The sequence below is a fragment of the Loxodonta africana genome, chromosome 9 (genome assembly GCF_030014295.1).
Source record: "Loxodonta africana isolate mLoxAfr1 chromosome 9, mLoxAfr1.hap2, whole genome shotgun sequence".
Classification (NCBI taxonomy): domain Eukaryota; kingdom Metazoa; phylum Chordata; class Mammalia; order Proboscidea; family Elephantidae; genus Loxodonta; species Loxodonta africana.
In genome coordinates, this window is record NC_087350.1 from 55,305,428 (window position 1) to 55,318,950 (window position 13,523).

At 47.2% G+C, this 13,523-nt stretch overlaps 1 protein-coding gene across 10 annotated transcripts in view; it reads right to left on the reverse strand.

Annotated features, from left to right (window-relative positions):
* GSN (gelsolin) overlaps positions 1-13,523 on the reverse strand; it is a 69,506-nt gene that overhangs the window by 3,169 nt on the left and 52,814 nt on the right. For all 10 annotated transcript variants that reach the window (XM_010587676.3, XM_010587675.3, XM_023544977.2 and 7 more), the window contains 8 exons: positions 12,858-12,990; positions 8,961-9,049; positions 8,558-8,773; positions 6,745-6,878; positions 4,314-4,404; positions 2,532-2,702; positions 1,752-1,926; positions 72-196 (listed from right to left, as the gene is read on the reverse strand). In XM_010587676.3, coding sequence (XP_010585978.1) covers positions 72-196; positions 1,752-1,926; positions 2,532-2,702; positions 4,314-4,404; positions 6,745-6,878; positions 8,558-8,773; positions 8,961-9,049; positions 12,858-12,990 — 1,134 coding nt within the window. The remainder of the gene's footprint in view (positions 1-71; positions 197-1,751; positions 1,927-2,531; positions 2,703-4,313; positions 4,405-6,744; positions 6,879-8,557; positions 8,774-8,960; positions 9,050-12,857; positions 12,991-13,523) is intronic.

The window sequence follows — 13,523 nt, forward strand, 5'->3', positions numbered from 1 at the left end:
ACTGACTGACCCCTGCTCCTTGGAACCTGCCCCGAGGGGAAAGCAGAGGTAGTGATGATGGCAGGGCTCACCACAAAACGTCCGATCTTGTTGGAGCAGGCAAAGAGACGAGGAGGGTGGGCGTCCATCTTCTTGTCCTTCAGCCGCGGGGACGTGCGGTAGGCGGTCTTTCCACCCAGGGCCTCCCAGAAGCTGTCTGTGAGGGGAGGACATGGCAGTTCCCAGCTGATGCCACCACCTCCCTAGCACTTCTCATCAGACCCCGCCTGGGACAAACTCTGCCCAAGCCCAACCAAATCCCTACCCTCCACCTCAGATTCTCAGGAGCCAAAGACAGAAAGGGCCTGAGAGAATTTGAAGGTGATGAAACAGGCCCAGAGAGGGCAGAGCTGGCAGTAGACACACAGCCAGGATTATTGACTTGAGACCAACGACAGCACTTCAGGATAGGGATAATTATCCCCACTCAACAAATGAGACGATTGAGGCTCAGAGAGGTTAAGCAACTCACTCAAGATCACATAGCTACTGAGCAGTAAAACTACGATGCAAATTTTGCCTGACTCCAATCCCCATAGTCTTTCCACTATATATACCTGCTCTGTCCAAGATAATAGCCACTAGCCACATGTGGCTACTTAAATTAATTAAAATTAAAGAAATTAAAAAATTCAGTTACTCAGTCACTTAGTTATACTAGCCACATTTCAAGTGTTCAATAGCCACATGTGGCTACCCATTGCCATTCCAACTCACAGCAACCTTAGAGGACAGAGTAGAACTGCCCCACAGAGTTTCCAAGGAGTGGTGGATTCAAACTGCTGATCTCTTAGTTAGCAGCTGTAGCACTTAACCACTACACCACCAGGGCTAAAACAAAAACAAAAAAAAACCCACTGCCGTCGAGTTGATTCCGACTCGTAGTGACCCTACAGGACAGAGTAGAACTGCCCCACAGAGTTTCCAAGGAGTACCTGGTGGATTCAAACTGTGGACCTTTTGGTTAGCAGACATAACACTTAACCACTATGCCACCAGGGTTTCCACCACCAGGGCTAGTGACTACCAAATTGGATATAAAACACATCCATCCTCATAGAAGGTTCTATTGGACAGGGCTTATCTAGACCAAGCTAAAAAAACGAGTTGCCACTGAGTTAATTCCAACTCATGGAGATCCCACATGTGCCAGGATAGAACTGTGCTCCGTGAGTTTTCAATGGCTGACTTTTTGGAAGTAAGCTCCTCTAGGTGAACTCAAACCTCCAACCTCTCCATTAGCAGCTAAGTGAGTTAACTCAGGGTCTTCTAGACCAAGCTATTCTTTCCCATTTCTACTAAACGTCAAGCTAGAGGAGATGGGCTCAGAGCAACAGCAGAAAGACTGAGGATTGCTGTAAGAAAGTAGCCCTGACCTTATGTTCTGGGAACAGAACAAGCTTGTGGCATTTCTGAACACACAGATTCTAAAGATTAGAAGAGACTGCTGTCCTTCTGAGGCTGTTACCCTTGCCAACAATCTTTCAAGGCGTCCTAGAATAGCCTTCCCTGACCGCCCAGGCCACATTGAGCTCCCCTTTCTCTAACTCCTGCAGGCCACCATCTCACTGACTACATCTCTCATTTTAATCTGTTAGGTGGCAGGCACTGAGGAGGGACAAGGATAGAGGTTCCCAGGGCAGAAGGAAGAAAGGGAAGCCCAACAGCCAGAGTCCCCAGAGAGCAGCAGGCATTCCACCCCCGACTCCTACCTGGCTCACTGCCTTCTGCCACCTGCAAGGGCTTGGACCCCAGTACCCTGAACACCTCCTGGGCCCCCGTCTTCTCAGCCTCACTGGCTCCTGTACCTACCCACAGGTAGGCGGCTGAAGGGGTTTTCAGGACAAAGGCATCATTGGAGTTCAGTACACCAGCCTTAGGGATCACCTAGGAAGGACAGCACTCAATTAGTCAGGAACCAGACAAAAAGCCCTCAGCCCCCTCCTCACAGCTCAGGAGGCCCTGCAGCAGGATTAGCTCTTAGGTAAAGCCTTGGAGGAACACACTCCACCAGAGTAGAGGGCACAGATTTTGAACACCGAAGGCATTAGTTGACTCCCATGAGTCACTAATACACTGTGGCCAGCCAAGAGGATTTCCAAATTCTGGGTTGCATTAACAGAAGCTGAGTCCAAAACAAAGGAGGTGATAGTCTTCTTCTCCTCTAGGCTCCTCAGACCATCCTGGAGGATTATCTCTAACTCTGCATCTTCTACCACAGAAAGAATGGTAGGCAACTGAATGTAATCAGGAACAGTGTCCAGGTTGGAAGGTAGTGAGCTGCCCATTATGGAAGATGTGTAAGGGGAACTGGGCATCCTTGAAACAGGGAGAAGTCTAAGACATACAATTGTGCTGGCAGGGCAGGAAAGCACAAAAAGCTGCCTAACCCCTTCACCCAACCTCAGGACCCTGTGCCCAGACATTGGCTCATTGAGGCTGGGAGGTTTCAGGGAGGCCAATCCTTCCTGTGGTTCAGGTCTGGACGTTACCTCAATGGCTCGGGTGGCTCCAGAGCTGCTGGCCCGGACCTGGAAGAGGCGGGTACTGGCAGGGGCAGTCTGCCCACCATCACGGGAAGTGCCACCCTTGTAGATGATCATGGGCTTCCCGCCAAACAGGCTCATGAGGTGGGCGGGCTCCTTGCCTTGGACCACACGGCTCTGCAGGGAGACAGGAGATTGAGTCAGGCAAGGAGGGGAAGGTATTAGTCCTTCTGTGACATATGGGGCTCACCCCTCCCACACCCAGCCAACATGGCCCAGGCCCACCCCATCCCCCAAATGAAGCCATCACACTTATGTCTTTGTGTGGTGTGGAGCAGGAATAGCCAGCACACAGGGACATAGGAGTTCCAGGAAGGTTAGAGACAGTGCTGTTGCCTGAGTTCCCCCAGGGGTACTGTCTGGGCTGTCCTCCTCCCTTGGGGACCTGCCTTGCTGACCCTGAGTCTGGTCCAAGAACCAGGAGAACCCATGTTTGCAAATATTCCCTTAAATGGAAGCACAGGGATTGTTCATGGACATTCTTCTAGGATGCTGACGTCAGCCCTGGGTATGAAAGCCAGTGAAGTGGTGAGATAGAGCTTTCCAGATTTGGAGAGACCCCCTCCTGCACAGCCAGTGGCTCCCCAGATTCAAGCTGCAGTCAGGGGCTGGATGTTGCAAAGGAAGGTGCAAGGAGATCTACACCAACATATATCATATCCGCTCCTGCCCTGTGTGCTCACCTAGTTTCAGATAAGCTTTGTGGCCCTGGCTAATAAAATCTACAATCTGATCGCACGTGTGTGCTTGGTTTATTGTGATGACTTTCTACTCTGACCCACCACTGCCTGGTCAGAGCTCAAATCCCAGCTCCACCTTGATAGTAAGAGCTTGGAGATGTGACTCAACATCTCAGGTTCTTCCTCTATAAAATGGGCCAAGAATGCTACTCCCAAGACCATTGTTGGGATAAAATGAGGTAAGACATCAAACATCTCTTAGTATGCGGCACCCAGAAGGACACCACTATAAGAGTTAAAAGTCAAAGCACCAACCCCAGAGCCAAATCTTGAGCCATGTCTACTCCAAGGGTAGGATGGAAGAAGCAGAATTCTTGTCTGCTTCCCACAAGTCTCCTCCACCTAGCTCTGCTGCCCTCTAGGGCCCCACATTATAGCCAGAGTGACCTTTAAAACCTATAAATCCCTTCCTGTCGGACTTACCATTCAGCAATTTCCTGTTTTTCTCAAGATAAAGGTCAAAGGCCTCACCATGACCTCTGGTATTCTGGCCCCTCTAGCATCTCTACAGCTCATATCCTGGCACTTTCCCCCTCGCCCTATATCCCATACTCTCTCCTAACTCAGGGCCTTTGTATAGACTGTTCCCTCTGCCTACAATGTGCTTTCCTTCATTCTTTGCCTGGCCAACTCCTACTCATCCTTTAGGCCCTAGCTGAAGAGTCCCTTTCTCAGGGAAGCATTCTCTAATCCAATTAGATCTTACCTGGGATTTATATCATTTTCATTCACTACCTACAACAGTGTGTGACCATACATTCATTCGTGTGCAGGTTTGTTGAATAACTATGTCCCCACTAGGCTATAAACTCCATCAGGCAGGGCGGTGTCTGTGAGTTCACTGCTGAAGCCAGTGTCAGGCACACAGAAGCCCTGAGTAAATATCTGTTGCATGATTGGATGGGTGGGTGGATGGATGGATGGAAGGATGGATGGATGGATGGCAGACAAACAGACAAGGCCCGGAAAAGGAGTTAGTCAGGCTCACCTGGACAGGAGTGCCTCCCAGCTCCTCATCCAGCTGGGCAGTCAGAATGGCAGATGCAGCAACCTCATCCTGAGTAGACTGGGCGCCCTGCCTAGAAGAGGAAGTGATACTCAGCCTCTCCCTTGCCCTGGGCCTGAGAAACCGTCAAATCTCCACATTACAGGTAATGAAACTGAGATACAGAGAGGGAAAGGGACCCTCTCAAGAGCAACCGGAACCAGGAAGCAAGCCAACACATCACATTTCCAGCCTTTTTTCTTCTTACACAGATCTGAGCATAGAGAATGAATTCGCCTATCCTAAATGTCCCCCACAGGGGACTGGATGGTTCATCTCATCCTGGATAGCCACAAGGGAAGGTGCTCTAGACTCAAATCAAATCCAAGACAAGGAATGGTGGCCATTCCTGGGTAGAACAGCAGGTCAGGGAACAGCAAGTACAACAGGTGCCTATTTGTGGGAAAAGGCATCAGTAGATTTAGGCTCATGTGGACCACGCAGAGAGGTCCGCAGGGGTGTTCACCAAAAGGTCAACGGCAATTGCTCTGAGAGGTGGGATTTAGGGAGATGTTGGCTGTTTAACCCACATCTTCCTACGCTGTCTAAATTTCCCATAATCAGTATGTTATCTGTATAAACAATTTGAAAAGTCAACGTGCTGATGCAGCTAATAAACAAAAATGCCTTCTTTTGAACTTTGTATCATGCGCATGTATTACCTGCTTTTAAAACTCTGAGCTCTCAAACTGAAGAAACAGTCTACAAAATACCTGGCCAGTGTTCTTCAGAAATGTCAAGGTCATGAATGAAAAGGAAAGACAGAAGAATTATCACAGATTGGAGGAGACTAAGGAAACCCTAGTGGCATAGTGGTTAAGTGCTACAGCTGCTAACCAAAGGGTTGGCAGTTCGAATCTGCCAGGCGCTCCTTGGAAACTCTATGGGGCAGTTCTACCCTGTCCTGTAGAGTCGCTATGAGTCGGAATTGACTCGACGGCACTGGGTTTGGTTTGGTTTTTTAAGCAGACATACGTGATGACTAATTGCGGTGTGGGATCCTGGATTCGATTCAAGACCAGAAAAAGGATATTAGTGGGAAAACTGGTGAAATAAAATAAGGTCTATAGATTAGTAAACAGTGTTGTATCAATGTTAATTTCCTAGTTTTGATCACTGTACTATGGTTGTATAAGATGTTAACATAAGGAAAGCTGTGTAACAGGTATTGGGGAACTCTGAACTGTTTTTGCAATGTTTGAGCAAGTCTAAAATTATTGCAAAATAAGTTTAAAAAGTAATAATCTAACAGGCAAAAATCAAACAAAGTTTAGGATCATATAATAAGAGAAATAAAAATAAAAAGTACACTGAAAGACCATTTAATAAACTATAAGGCTGACAAACATCTTAAAGTTTGACAACACACTCTACTGACGAGGCTGTGGGGAGACAGGTGCTCTGAGACATTGCTGGTGGGAATGCTACGAACCATATCGAGGCAAATTGAGGGCTCTCTCTCAGAAATGACAAGTGCGTTTACTCTTTGACCAATTCCACTTCTGGGAACTTACCCTACAGACATTTCTGTACACATTCAAAATGACATTTGTTTAAGGTTACTAATCACAGAATACTTGCAAGAGCAAAAGCCTGGAATCGACCCAAGTATGCAACAACAGAGAATTTATTAAATAAACTACAGTACAGCCATGCAATGAAACATTATGCAGCTATTTAAAATAACCAGAAAGCTCTCTATGTACTGACACAGATTGATCTCCAGGAAGCATTAAGTGAAAAAAGTAACACACAAAACAATATACAATAACAAACCACCTTTGTGTAAGAAAGGGAGAGAATTAGGAATAGAGAGTCATATTTGCTTATTTTGCATAAAGAATTACTGGAAATATACAAGAAACTAATGAAAGCAGTCACCCATGGAGGAGTGGGGGCTGAAGAATGGGGTGGAATGGGGCAGGGTGGGAACAAGATTTCTTAATAAATACTTTTTTATTCAGTTTAAACTTTTGAACAGCATGAATGTATTATCTACTATTTTAAATGAATTAAGAATATTTTTTTAATTAAAAAAAAATAGGATAAACACCAAAGTGTACACAGCATTTAGCTCAGCATGGGATTGTGGAGAGATTTGTCTGCTTGTTTGTTTCTCCCTACTCACCATACCTCCTACCGTGGACATGTAATATTTTTATAAGAATAAGTTTAAAAGTTGTTTTGAGAAATAAAACAAGTGTGCTGCCCTGTGGACAAGAGGGAGTGTGTCTGTCCTACCTCAGACCCACACTCCCTGGCTTCCCTCAGACCTGCTCACTCACCGCCTCCCGCCACATTGCCATGCGCATGGCCCAGTCAGTGCAATCCCTTGGCCCAGCCCCATGAGCACCAGATGGCCCCAGGCCCTCACCAGTTGTAGATGATCTGTCCCTGGCGGCCGCCATGGCGGTAGTTGTACAGAATGATGTAGCTGTCACCACCGTAAAACTGCCCGTATGTGGCAGGGTCCACCGGCACTTTGTCAGAGCCTTCAATTCTCCAGATCTGCCAGAGCAAAGCTGGGTCAGTACCCATGCAGCACTACCACCCCTCACCTCCGACCAGCTGGGAAATTGCAGCATGGTGGATCGTGGTTAGACAACAGGACAAGCTTTCGATATGGGACATCACTCAGGTTCAGACTAAAGTTAAAGAATTTGCCCAAGTCACAGAGCCATTACGTGGCAAGGCTGAGATTCAAACCCAGGTCTCCTACTCCAGAGCCTTACACCACAGGGACTGGGCCCTACAGAGTAGGTGCTCAGAACATGGTCTTAAGGGTTGCAGCACTGTGAGAGCTAAGAGCACAGGGTCTGAGTCTACAAGACCTGGACCCAAATCAGGTTGCACCCTCTTAAAGGTTTTGTGATCTTGGGCAACTTGCTTCACTTCTCTGAGCCTCGGTTTACTCATCTGAAAGACAGGGATAATAAGAGTACTTACCTCAAAGCATTGTTAGGACTGAATGAGATCATTAAGGAAAATCTATCAGTGCCTGGCATAGGGTGATAGCTCTGGAAATGGCAGTGGCTCTTATATATTATTGTTATCACTGATATTACCATTATTCATATTATTATTGAAGTGTCTAGATTTTATAAGTCACTTCCAGAGGCAGGGTCATCCCTAGGTAACCTCAGAATGACCCCTGCCGCTGGCAGGTCTTATTGCAGAGTTCGGTGACAGTTTAGCAAAGCAGTTAGAGGCCCTGCAGCACCACCTGGTGGTTCTGCGGAGACACCGAGTCCCCAAATCTCCAATCGAAAAAACCAAACCCGTAGCCATTGAGTCAATTCTGACTCACAGTGACCCTATAGGACAAAGTAGAACTGCCCCATACAGTTTCCAAGGAGCACCTAGGTGGATTTGAACTACCGATCTTTTGGTAAGTAGCCGTAGCTTTTAACCACTATGCCACCAGAGTTTCCACTCAAATCTCTGGACCTTGAAAATTCTTGAGGATAATGGAGTAGTATTGAATCCCATCATCAGGTGACCATCATCAAACCCTCATCACCCAAGGAGGAAAGTGAGGCTCAGAGAGTTTAAGTAATTTGCCCAAGGTCACATTTTTTTTTTTTTTTCACAAAGCTTGGCTACCAGAGCTCTTTCCACGCTGCTCCACCTGAATATTTTCTTTGCACTCCCCTCCCACCAAAGTAATTAATGACCAATCTATTAGACCAACGACTAAAGCAAAAGTGAATAAAAATGAACACTTCTGCTTTTTCTACCATGATAAGTGGAATCAATGTTTGCCTGAGGTGGATTCTACCTCATCAATATCTCTGAACTTCCCCCCGCCTCTCCATCTTTACCATGACCATCCTGGTGGCTATCACTGTGAAGGCTGCCCCAATGCGCCGCCCTTTCTGTGTTCCCATGATTCCCTGTGCTTGTCTCCAACTGCTTGTGGTGGTGGTCACCTCCCTTCCAGACCAGGCACTCCTCAGGGGCAGGGTGGGGTCTGAGGCACTCAGCCCAGGGCCTGACGTAGAGTCAGTGTTCAGGACATGTTGGTTGAAAATATTAAGCAAAACAAAACAGCCTCATCCACCAAAACTGTGACCAAAATCTCACAGAGAAACATCCTTAGGGAAGCAGGAGGTGATGCCCAGGCTAGAGATGCTGGCAGTGAACAGGGGAGAGGCCTGGACCACACCCACCACCAGGCCTGGAAGTACCTGTTTCTGGCCTGTGCCGTCGTCATCCATGCCGTGCTGGGCGGCCATGGCGGTGGACGTGTGCAGGGTGGCGGCGTCGAAGGGCACCCTCTCCACATTGGCAATGTGGCTGGAGAGGTAGGCCAGGCCTAGGCCGTCCGTCTGGTCTGGGTCCCGCCAGTTCTTGAAGAACTGCTTGAAGAGTGGGGTCTCACCACCCTCAGGAAGGATCGAGACCTGGGAAGGGGAGAGGCAGGAGCAGGATGTGACAGGACTCAAGACCCCCTGCGGACAGTGGCCACCCAGCAGGAGTTCTCAGGCGATATTCAGATTCCCAGTCCACACTGATGGTGGGACACTCCCTCCAACCCAACCCGTCACCACCCAAACTGGACCCATCCCTCGCCTGGCCTCCAAGACTCACCTGGGTCTGCTTGGGGTAGCCCATCTTAGAGATGAAGTCAGAGGCCGTTTTGAGGGCAGCCTTCCTCTCCTCCATGTTGGCCTGCTTGCCTGTGGGCAGTCAGGGAGGGAGAGGGTGATAGAGGGTTAGGGGCCTGTGATTGGGGCTGCAGCCTAACATCCAATGGTCCAGGGACTCCTACTCCTGGGGCCTTAGATTTTCACACCATGGAAAGGATCAGCAAAACCTCCCTCCCTCCCCCTTCTTAGACTGGACAGCCAAGGTGAGAGACCCCTGGAGCTGATTGCTTATAGAGCTCCAAGGGGTCCAGCCAGCTGTCCTGGCCAATGGTGGCAACCACAACAGCCATAATAATAGCTGCATACATTTATTAACGATATACTTTGTGCTGAGAACTACACAGGTTATATCATTTAATCCACACAACAACCTTATGCAACAAAGATCATTTGTATATTGCCCCCATTTTATATATAAGGAAACTTGGGGAGCTTAGGTTAATTGACTTGACCAAGGCTACTCAGCAAGTGGAAAAACTGGGATTCAGACTCTGCCCCCATCGACTCCAAAGCCTATGCAGTATACACTCAGGCCTCCCTGGCCTGTCTGTCCTCCCCACTTCACAGTCCAAAGCTGTCCTAACCCTGAGAGCCTTCCTGTGCCAGGTGAGCTCCCAGCCAGCAAATGCCAGCCCTCAGTCCCAGCCTTCTTACTGTCAGTTGGCCCCGGGCCTGGGGGAACCAGATAACAGTGATAATGACCATGAGCTCATTCTCTCATTCTTTGCCCACCACTGTACAGTTACCGAAGGCTTCAGCTGCTACAAGGCCATTTTGATGAGAAAAAGATAAGCTCTGTACCAGGGCTTCAGACCGGTTCTAAGTGGTTCAATCATGACTGATGGAAACAAAGTAAAGCTCTGAGCCAGTTCTAACTGGTTCAGTCATGGCCAGTGGAAACAAGGGCAGCTTATGCATTGCATAGCAACCAAATCGTTTGCAGGATAAATTTTGATCTGAGTAGGAAACAGGAAGGGAGCTCCACTCACAGATGGTGGCCGACTGCTTCCTTCCCTTTCTGACCTCTTCCCTGGACTAGTGTGGAAGAGCCAACAGGGGAGGGGGGTCCTCAGAGGACATCTGGGTCAACATTTTCCAATAGCATCCCCCAACCTGTCCCACAAGACATTCTGCAGGGTTTCATGAACCTCTGATACAGGCAGTCCCTAGGTTACAAACATCCGACTTAAGGACAACTCTTAGTAACAGACTGCCATATTTGAGTTAAATACAATGGTTCGTAATAACGAACACATGCATTACTTTGTGACATTTGTGAAACACTGAATGGCTTCAGCAGTTCATTGGCTCAAGGAAGGAGAATGCCATCCACCATTTTAAGTCAGGTCATGCTGCTGTTAACACTGTGTTGAGTATGTAACTTTGTATTTGGCTTAAATTTTTCTCTTTTTTACCCTTGTAATCATGCCTCCAAAGCATAAATCCGATGCAAGTGCTGATAATGCATCAAAGAAAACAATCACAACTGAAGAACTAACCAATGAAGACCTTATGGAACTAGAGCAGCACATGAGGAAGAAGAGCAGGACCTGAAAACTCCAGAACCAAAAGTTTTTGATGAAACAGCTGAAGCCTTTCCTCTCATTGAAGCAGGGACGGCAAAGTTAGAGGAGCAAGATCCTAACACAGAGAGATTCACCAAAGTTTAACATACAATTATGGAAGGCCTCAGCTGCCACAAGGCCATTCTGATGAGCAAAAGAAAAGCTCTGTACCAGGGCTTTGAACCGGTTCTAAGTGGATCAGTCATGACTGGTGGAAACAAAGTAAAGATTCAAACCATTTCTAAGTGGTTCAGTCACAGCCAATGGAAACAAGGGCAGCAAGGGAAGCTTATGCATTGCACAGCAGCCAAATCCTTTGCAGAGAGATTTTGACGCAAGTAGAAAACAGGCAGGGAGGCCCCCCTCAAAGATGGCAGCCGAGTGCACTGCTTTCAATGTGTGTCGCTCTCCATAGGCCTGCCAATAATCCAGTCTCCCACATGGGTCCCAAAATTTTCAGGAGCCTGATGCGGGAGACTAAATTATTGGCAAGACTGTGGAGAGTGACACAGCCCGGATGGCTATCATCTTTGAGTGGGGCACCGCTGCCTGTTTCCCACTCGGGTCAAAATCCAATGCACAAGATATTTGGTTGCTATGCAACACTTATTCTGCCCTTGCTGTCCATGTTTCCATCGGCCTTGACCAAACCTCTTAGAACTGGCTTGAAGCCCTGCTCTGTTTAAATCTCCCTGTTGCCGACTTTAAGAAATTGACTCCAGTTGTAAACGCCCCCTCTCCATCAGCAGAATCAAACCCTGACTCTCCGGCACCAGGTCCATCCTGTCCAATACCAGGCCCATCATTCTTCAACAGTAGCCATCTCTCCATCATCTTCCTGCATCATCCAATTATTAATGTTATTATAACGTTACCTCGCAAATGACCTTTCTGGCATGCAAGACATGGATGGAATGAGACTAAGTGTTAACAGTGATCATCTTGTTTTTCTTTTTTTTTTTCTATCTGAACTTTTTTAAAGAATTGTTTCTTTAATTTTTTTAATAGTCCTTTATACTTACATGCACACATAGATTCTCTCTTCAGTACAGTACTGTATGTAGTTATTTTTATTATTACTGTATTATTATATTTAAGATGTTTTAGTGTATTTGGAAGTGTTTCTTAAGTGTTTTATATGCATAGAAAGGTAAAATGTATACTATACCCAAAAAACCCACTGCCTTTGGGTCGATTCCAACTCATAGCGACACCATAGGACAGAGTAGAACTGCCCCATTGAGTTTCCAAGGAGCGCCTGGTGGATTTGAACTGCCGACCTCTTGGTTAGGAGCCATAGCACTTAACCACTATGCCACCAAGGTATGGCAAACACTTGACTAACAGTAAATAAGAACCATAGGTACCTGTTCCAACTTAACCAACAAGTTCGACTTAAAGACAGAACCAGATCTCGTTTGTAACCCAGGGACTGCCTCTACAGTGCTTCCCAAACAGAAACCAGATCTGGTCTGGTCCTGCTTTTTCTTTAAGTATCTCCAACAAGCTTTGTGCCTTAGCCGTGATTGTCAACCTACTGAGAGAGAATCGCTTTTGTGTTTGGTCCTCAATCCACATCATTAGGAATTTCTCCATATCTGATAGTCTCTCTCATTTTCGTCAGCCTTGTAGCTTTCCGTGCAGCTGATCCTTTAACAGCTTGAAGAATGTTTTCTTTGTTTTGGGGATCATCATGATTGTCGCGTATGACATGCTTAAATCTGCCACATCCCATTCTCCCGTTGGGATTTCTGAACTCTATTATAATTTTATGGGACCATGGATGTACATGCGGTCAAACGCTGCCTGGACAGACCTTACGTAGCGCATGGCTGTATTGAAGTCCAAACCCCAAGAACCTGTGCTTATGACTTTGTTTGGACATAGGGTCTTGGAAGATGTTATCAGTTAATATGAGGTCATACTGGAGTAGGGCGGGTCCTAATCCAATTCGAGTGGTTTCTTTATAAAAGAGGGGAAGAGGCATAGAAATACATAAGGAAGACAGTCTTGTGAAGATGGAGTTATGCTGCAAGCCAAGGAACGTCCAGGGCCACCAGAAGCTGAGAGAGATAAGAAAGGCTCCCCCACAGCCTTCAGAGATAACGTGACCCTGCCAACACCCTGAATTTGGGCTTCCAGCCTCCAGAACTGTGACACAATACATTTCTGGTCCTATACGTCACCAGTTTGTGCTCTGTTACAGCAGCCCTGGGAAACAAATACACCGCCCAAGGTTCTGAAGGCTGGTTGGCAAACCCTGTCCCCAGTACCTTTCCAGACGAAGATTTTCCCATTAGTGCCATGGTCCAGGATGAAGCAGTCCTCTGACCTCAGGGCCCCCTGGGCAAAGGGGTTCTCATCAGCCACAAGAGAGACTGACATGGTGCCCGCGCCATTGGAGACCTGAGGGATGAGGGAGAGAGCCCAGCCCATGAATGTCTGCAGTCACCCTCCTGTGAGACTTCCACCATCTCATCCTACCTAGTGGTGTGTCCTTAAGTCAGTGCATGGGTTGATCCAGATGACCCTACATCCAAAAGACACTGCAGAGTAACACTTGGACTTTTGCCCTCAAGATCTGAGGCCCATTTAGGTTTTCTTTTTTTCCCTTTCTGCTTTGTCAGAGCCACATCTGCTGGCCCACACCCGGGGATTGGTGTAATGTGCACATATTGGAAACAGCACATTGAAACGGAAGGGAAGATAAAATGCAGGAACATGGGTGGCCCAGGAAACGAATTGTGTAGTTTGCTGGAAAGATATCAACCTCATTATTTAAAATAGAAAAGAGAAGTAGCTGAATGCAATGTGGTATCCTGAATTGGATCCTGGAACAGAGAACCAGGGAAATTGTAATAGTCTACAGTTGAGTTAATAGTATTGATCCAATGGTAATATCTTAGCTTTGAGAAATGTGCCACAGTTATTTGAAGATG